This window comes from Bactrocera tryoni, chromosome 5 (genome assembly GCF_016617805.1).
Source record: "Bactrocera tryoni isolate S06 chromosome 5, CSIRO_BtryS06_freeze2, whole genome shotgun sequence".
Classification (NCBI taxonomy): Eukaryota; Metazoa; Arthropoda; class Insecta; order Diptera; family Tephritidae; genus Bactrocera; species Bactrocera tryoni.
This window is the reverse complement of record NC_052503.1, coordinates 41,895,874-41,904,005: the sequence shown is the minus strand read 5'-3', so window position 1 is coordinate 41,904,005 and position 8,132 is coordinate 41,895,874. Positions and strand designations below refer to the sequence as shown.

At 38.2% G+C, this 8,132-nt stretch overlaps 1 protein-coding gene across 1 annotated transcript; it reads right to left on the bottom strand.

Moving 5' to 3' along the window:
* Positions 1-2,330: 2,330 nt before the first annotated feature.
* On the bottom strand, positions 2,331-3,003 carry LOC120778959 (calphotin). Its single transcript, XM_040111034.1, has 2 exons — positions 2,992-3,003; positions 2,331-2,921 (listed from the first exon to the last, which is right to left on the bottom strand). The coding sequence occupies exons 1-2, from the start codon at positions 3,001-3,003 to the stop codon at positions 2,331-2,333; spliced, it is 603 nt and encodes a 200-aa protein (XP_039966968.1).
* Positions 3,004-8,132: the final 5,129 nt, after the last annotated feature.

Genomic DNA, 8,132 nt, shown 5'->3' with positions numbered 1-8,132 from the left:
ATCTCCTTCGTATGCGAGTGTAAATCTGAGATAAGATGGTGGTTGAAAGAGAAGTATTGAGGTTGCCATTCAGATATGACAGTTAGAGTAATTCAATAGAAAAATGCTTCATGAAATATTTATAAACCTAGAATAGCTCATATAAGGTCATCAAGTTCCAAGTTAATCTTCATTTTCTTCATTTTTGTTTCAGTTTGCAACAGTGCGCCAATCGTTCTTCCTTTTCGCTCTTTGGCGCCAATTGAAGATTTCAAGTGCAGCCAGTACCTTCTCTACCCGGTCTTTCCAACGGAGGGGAAAACTTCTTCTTCCTCTGCTTCCCCCGGCGGAATACTCTAAAAGCCGGATTGTTCACATCCCTTCGGACAACATAACCTAGCCAGCGTAGCCACTTTTTTTAATTCGCTGAACTGTCTCGACGTCATCGTATATCTCATATGGGCAAAGGACCATAAATCTTCCGCAGAACCTTTCTCTCGAAAACTTCTAAATCTGACTCTTTAGATGTTGTCTCTGTGCTATATAGCAGGACGGGTATTATAAGTTACTTGTAGAGTTTCGTTTGTGGACACTACCACTCAATGTAGACCATTGATCACAAAAGTTTTCATTACATTAAAATTAAATTATATGAAAATTCAATTGAGCCCAGTTAAAAATTTTACAAACGTAATACATCGGCATCTCCCGTGAACCACGAATTATAACAACAAAATCACCTGATGTCGTTTTAAACGTAACGCATCAATGCGCTTCGTAATATGCTCCGAGGCTCAGGGAAGCTTCGAACAACGACAAACCGAAATTCTCTCTTTCTCTGTATGCTTCAAAAGTTAAAATCACTGCGTCGTAGAGTCCAATCTGTGCAGATTTTTCTCTGCTCACATACCGGAAAGAGATGTGGATGGGGAGAAGTCAATGGAGAAAAGGTGCAGTGAGCTTTCTCTTGGATGGATCGAAGATAAGAGGCAAGGTTGGTAGCGGAGTTTTCCGCAAGGAGCTTTTCGAAAGTCTTAGGCTGCCGGACCACAGTAGAGCTTTCTGACAGAAGTCGCTGCTATCAAAGTGGCTACGGATTGCATCCTCTTTCATGGAATGGAGGGATAGAGTCTTACCTTGTAACACTGGACCAATGGAGCTCGCGAGCACTTTGCAGGTGCTAGTCGACGGCACTCTCACTCCATTGTTCAGCCTTTGCAAAACTGAGGCGGAAATATCTTGGTACTCTTACTATCGGCGACAAGAAGACAAAGACGAAAGTGACAGTGACAGTGATATTAGCCGTCTCAACAAATTTATATTAGGCTCATAGCGCTTTGTCGATTCGTAAGGGGTTTAACTTCTCTCTCACGATGGACCTCCAAGCCTTTATTTATAAGAAAACATATTTTTGAGAATTTTCGATTTTATATATCAATTTCAATGTTTTGGTTCATTGTTTTTTTGCTTCCAAATAATTTGTAGTTCTGCTTACTCCTTCGTTGTTTTTCTCTTCCTATCGAGTCCATATTGAGAGCTCAGAATAGAGGAAAGTCGCTAAGGGTTAATTTAGAGGACAAGGGCTGACTTGTGACTTCTCCCGGCATCGATTTTGTACAGAGCTTTCGCATACCCAAATAGTCTTGAACGAAAGGAAAAGCTCATTTCTTTGTTATTTCTTGATATTGTTTCCATTGTTACTTGCGGAACTCTGAAGCATATAGTACCGTACTATGTTTTGGAAAGCCTATCATTATATACCACATTCAATAGCTAAGAAGAAGAATATCTAAATAAGAATATATCTCATCATCATCATCTTTTGGCAATAAAGCTCCTTGAGAGTTTTGGCCTGCTGCACATGTGCCCTCCAAACATTTCGGGCTTTCACGGTTTCTTTTTCGAGCTCGTCTTGATATATGTGGAAATGATGATTATAAGGGTTAATTTGCGACAACCTCACTAAAGCTCGTCTCTAGAAGTTCACATTTTATTATGACCAAAAATTAGTAAATATCCCAATTATAAATAACTCTAGTCGCCTTACCAAAGGTGCACATCTACCTGGTGGCTCACAAGATATGGTAGGTTCGCTCAGCTGTAGGATTATTTATAGATGTTTTTAGCGCTACATGTTATCCGGTTCGCTTGCGCAATTTCCCCCCTTAATCAGATGCTACCTATTATTTACTATGTAGATATGACTATTCACACTACTTCAAGTTAAACACTAAACATTTTTTACTAAATATTTTATTATTTTTATTTTAACAAATTAATCAGTTCAAGCTTGAGCAACTTGCAAGCAAAATGCCGTCAGTTTTCGTTACTTGCTACATATTCCATCTTCCTTACCATGCATAGGGAGCTGGGGCAGCGGCGTAAGCAGCAGGGAAGGGAGCGGCGAATGGTGCGGCGGCCAAAGGTGCAGGCGCAGCGGCGAAAGGTGCGGGCAAGGCAGCCAGAGGAGCTGGGGCAGCGGCGAAAGGTGCGGGCAAAGCAGCCAGAGGAGCTGGAGCAGCGGCGAAAGGTGCGGGTAAAGCAGCCAAAGGAGCTGGAGCAGCAGCCAAAGGTGCGGGCAAAGCAGCCAAAGGAGCTGGAGCAGCAGCCAGAGGAACGCGAGCGGCTAAGGCGGCTGGAGCAGCATATTTAGCCAAAACTGGAGCTGGTGCAGCATAGGCAGCTGGAACACCGGAGACATAACGGCTGGCGAAGGGGCCGGAATACTGGAAAGGTGTTGTTGTGTAGGATGAAAGTGTGCCATCAAAGTTGTTGCGTACATCGATTTGGCTGCTGCCGCCAGCGGCATACAGTGGTGCGTTTGCGTAAGCCAAAGGAGCTGCTGCCAAAGGAGCGGCTGCCAAGGGAGCAGCGGCAAATGGTGCCACAACACCGGGTTTCGCAGATGCGCAAGCAACGAGAGCGGCAAGAACGAAAGTCACCTGAAAATATTCAATAAAAGTTTTATACGGCGAACGCACAAAAAATCGGCGAAATTTCTGAAAAACTTACGAATTTGAACATTTTGCTTTTGATTGGTGTTTGCTTGTACTTGACAATTGGAAGTGTTGAGGTTGTATGATTCCCTTGGCAAACTTAACTACCTTTTATACTCAAAAAACTAAGTAAATTGGCGAGTGAAACTTAAAATGTTGTAAAATTAGTCACTTGCGATTTAATATAAATTCAATTGTTATTTAAAATAAATAAAATCAATACATGCCTCGGAAGACTTCGCCTAATTTGCGTAGCCTAAGCTTACAGCGTGTGCATATCAAATAACGCTAGCCGCCCGTGGTCGGCACGCTGCAATTGCCGAAAGAAATTTACAAAAAGTTGACATGTAATCGATAAGCAATTGGCAATAAACGTGAAATGGTTCACTGAAGTGGTCAAAAATGTCTTTTCGTGATTTCTTTTGCATTTGAGTTAGCTTTTCACAATCGATGAGCCATCGCATTTACCCTTGAACAATCGTTTTTTGGGTTGTGCGAAATTATTTGTATTTTTTTGTGTCTTGGGTTTTGTATATAATTTTGAACTGAGTAAATGAGACATTAAGTTGATATGCGAATTGCATTACGAGCGAAAATTATGCAAATAAAAAGTTAGGTTTAATTTGCCTATGGCTTCTTTAAATTTACATTTCGCGTTTAAGGTAATTTTCTTTCAAAAACCGCTATTATACCAGCTCTGAATTTAACTGTCAAAATTAAAAAATTTAAAATTCCTTCTACTTTCTTTTTATTGATTCTTGATTTCATTTTCATTTGAACTTATTTAGTTAGAACTTATGCGTAGGATTACAACAAGAAGAGATGCAAGATCTGCCATTTCATCCAGGTAAACAACGGTTTGGTATGGTATGATTTTTGGTTTGTCGATGGAATTATCGGTCCATATTTCTTCAAAAATTATCACGGCTAGCCACTTATTTGATGCCAGAAATTGAAACTCATAATCTCGGCAACATTTTGGTTTCAGCAAGATGGCACCACTTCCTTCATATCATATCAATAAATGAATTTATTAAGGGAGCACTTAGGTGAGCAGATAATTTCACGTTTTGTGCCAGTCGACTGAAGTAAATTTACTGTCCTTCCTAAACATCAAAGGTGGATTATGACGTATTCAAAAGATCTTAAGCATTACAGAGCCGATCGAGAGGCAAAGATTGTATAAGTTCTAGTAAAATGAGGTCAACCAACATTACTTTTAGTTGGTAAAAATTAGGAGCACTTGCGTTAAACGATTGTTTGCTTTTCAAAGAAAAAATCGTTGCTTCGAGTGCGACTCGCCTTCTCTCGAAAACTCGTAACGTCGACTCATCAGATATTGTCATCGTCTATGCCTCTACACAGTATAGCAGGGCGGGGACGATGAGTGACTTGTAGAATTTGGTCTTAGTTCGTCGAGAGAATACTTTACTTCTCAATTGCCTACTCAGTCCGAAGTAACACATGTTCACAAGAACGATTCTGCTTTGGATTTAGAGCCTGACGTTGTTGTTGGTGTAAATACTGGTTCCAAGATAGACGAAATTACATACGACTTCGAAGTTATAATTGTCAACAGAGACGAATGCCGAAAACTTAGGTCGTTTGGGCGTAAATTGTTTAAGTGGCGAAGCCATTTTCTTGAGAAGTAAGATTAGATTCTTAAGCAAATAGTGTGTTTGTATGGGGTCCAACCGCTCAACTGGTAGTAGTTTCGGCTACGAATTCTGACCGGAGAACAGAAGCCCTTGGAGTTTGCTCTAAGCTGCTCATGCGGACTGGCCCCTCGGGGAATATTGTCACACATTGATTTGAGCCGCTGTGCTTTTGAGCGCCGTTGGGTAAGGCTGTCGTCAACAAATACCCACGTTAAACACACCGGATGTTGTCAATCACCACTGTTTTTCACTACCAGATTCATTTGTTTCACTTTGTGGACTATTAAACGATGCACAAATTGATTCGGATTGCTTTGAAGTGAGTTCACGCTAGCGCTTCTTGTCCAGAAACTCCGATTTGAAATCGTAGACTTTTGTTCCGCTATCTTCCGTTGTAGCAGTAGACATTAGCCGCCTACGGGAACCGACTGATTGGAGTAAAGTTACGACGCCAGTGAAAATTTCTCTGAGCTAATACTCTGTTAATACTGTTTTAGTTTCAATAAAGTCGGACTATACTTTTCTAAAACAACGTCGGCCCGAAAGAGTTCAGCGAAAAAGTTATTATAATTTCTAAATAAGATATGCGAACATATACTTTAAGAGCACCCCTAATACAATCACTTTTTAATTTCAACTCAAATACCACAGTGTATTACATAGTAAGCGTGATATGCCTAATAACTTTAAAACAAATTATAACGGAAAGTTTATATTTTTGGCCAAACACACATATTTTTTTTAATTTACTGAGCGTTAACTGACTGCTGATACCAACACTGATCGCATTCGACTGAAGTACTCGTGTCTATCAATAGCATCACAGATGTTTTGTTTATGCATAGTTGTTGCTCTAAATGCTAACCAGATGCGCTCATCAATTACGCACAGAACTGACCAATCAACTTTGCGACGTTCGAATTCAAGCGCCGGACAAATTAAGCGGTGGCCCGTTCTTGACAAATCTGTACTGTGACTGCTAAAAAAATAAAATATTTATTTAAAAAAAAATAAATTATTTATAAACCAAATATATACATATACATAATAAAAAAAATATATTTATGTTGGCAGAGTATGTGTGTGCTTTAAGAAGCGCATGACCACGCGTACTGCGGCCCATGCATAATTAATACACTAATTTAAGCGTAAATAAATACTACTCAACGAAGGTGAAGGTGAAACTTTAGTATTTCTCTTAATGATGCCTTAATATTAAACAATTCTGCTTTAAAATTATTATTGTGAAAACCGAAAGTGAGAACCGCTAGTGATTGTTAAATGTATAAGCTTATGTATAAATGCTTAACTAACCATATCTAGAAAGAAATATTAATCTTTCTCCAGCCGTTTAGCTAATTGAATTAACACTCAGGCGCCAATTGTTTTAAAGAAATTTTTATTTACTTAATTAACCACATTTATAAATTGTTTATGCCATTCATAGCTATTTGTATTTCATCCGCATATATAGTCTGGAGAACTGCTTTCAAAATATGTAAATAAATATTTTTTTTTGAAATTTCTCTGGCAAACCTGAATGCTTAGATAAATACCATATGTTATGACTGTTTATTCCACATTTACTTTTTACATTGCAAATTTGGCAGCATGATGTTTGCTGAAAAGGTCAAAGCTCTAATGAAATGGATGAAATATTGTTTACAGTATATTGTCACTTAAAATGCAAAATAACGTAACATCAGTTTTCATAAGTTTACAAGCGAAGGAAAAGCGATATAATAGAAGCATCTCATATTGAAACAAAACTTGGGTTTTGGTTATAAAATGGTTATGTATTGGTTATATATCGGTTATATCTAAGAGCGGAAGCTTGAAATTTTACGATGTGAAATATTTAAGGTGCTGTAGTGCATCGTAGCCAATAAAAAACTCAATTTAGATTTTTTTGATGATACGCAGTTTTGCATTTCAGGTGACAATATATACTTATATGTATATTATAAACAAAGTTCTGCGCTTTCTTATTGCATTTTATAGTTACTTTTTCAGCTTGTCGTCAATTTGACACATTTGTACAACAAAAACAGCAAAATTTAAACAATAACAGTTACAAATATTTTAGAACTCGTGTTGGTCAAAGTCATATTTATTAATTATCTCATTATTTATTGTTTACTTTGCGCCAATTGGGGTTGTTCAAGGCCAACGTGGCGTATGAGTGAAGCTGTGGGAGCAGACTGCAACGACCGGATGCAAACACAAATTTCAAGTTCTAAGTGCTCTTGTAAATATTTCTTCGTTTTAGCGTATGTCATATTATTAATTTGCATAATAAAACCAGATACACCATCACAAATCACAATTTTTAATTGGCTTTTTTGTAGAAAATATTAGCATTGTTCACACATGTTACAAGTGATGACGTTACATTTGAGGCCATGTTTTTGATAAGTGCACTGCATTCACGGTTAGATTTATAGAATAATAAAAGAAAAACACAAGTAAGGAAGGGCTAAGTTCGGGTGTCACCGAACATTTTATACCCTCGCACGATAAAGTGATAATCGAGATTTCATTATCAGTCATTTACATATTTTTCAAATACCGTATTTGTGTAAAGTTTTATTCCGCTATCATCATTGGTTCCTAATGTATGGATATATTATACAGAGAAGGCATCAGATGGAATTCAAAATAGCGTTATATTGGAAGAAGGCGTGATTGTGAACCGATTTCACCCATATTTTGCACATGTCATCAGGGTGTTAAGAAAATATTACATACCGAATTTCATTGAAATCGGTGGAGTAGTTTCCGAGATATGGCTTTTGATCCATAAGTGGGCGACAACACGCCCATTTTCAATTTTTAAAAAAAGCCTGGGTGCAGCTTCCTTCTGCCACTTCTTCCGTAAAATTTAGTGTTTCTGACGTTTTTTGTTAGTCGGTTAACGCACTTTTAGTGATTTTCAACATAACCTTTGTATTAGAGGTGGGCGTGGTTATTATCCGATTTCTTCCATTTTTGAACTGTATATGAAAATGCCTGAAGGAAACGACTCCATAGAGTTTGGTTGACAAAACTATAGTAGTTTCCGAGATATGTACAAAAAAATTAGTAGGGGGCGGGCCCACGCCCACTTTTCCAAAAAAATTACGTCAAAATATGCCCCTCCCTAATGCAATCCTTTGTGCCAAATTTCACTTTATTTTCTTTATTTATGGCTTAGTTATGACACTTTATAAGTTTTCGGTTTTCGCCATTTTGTGGCGAGGCAGTGGGCCGATTTTGCCCATCTTCGAACTTAATCTTTTTATGGAGCCAAGAAATACGTGTACCAAGTTTCATCATGATATCTCAATTTCTACTCAAGTTACAGCTTGCACGGACGGACGGACGGACAGACAGACATCCGGATTTCAACTCTACTCATCACCCTGATCACTTTCGTATATATAACCCTATATCTGACTCTTTTAGTTTTAGGACTTACAAACAACCGTTATGGGAACAAAACTGTAATACTCTCCTTCGC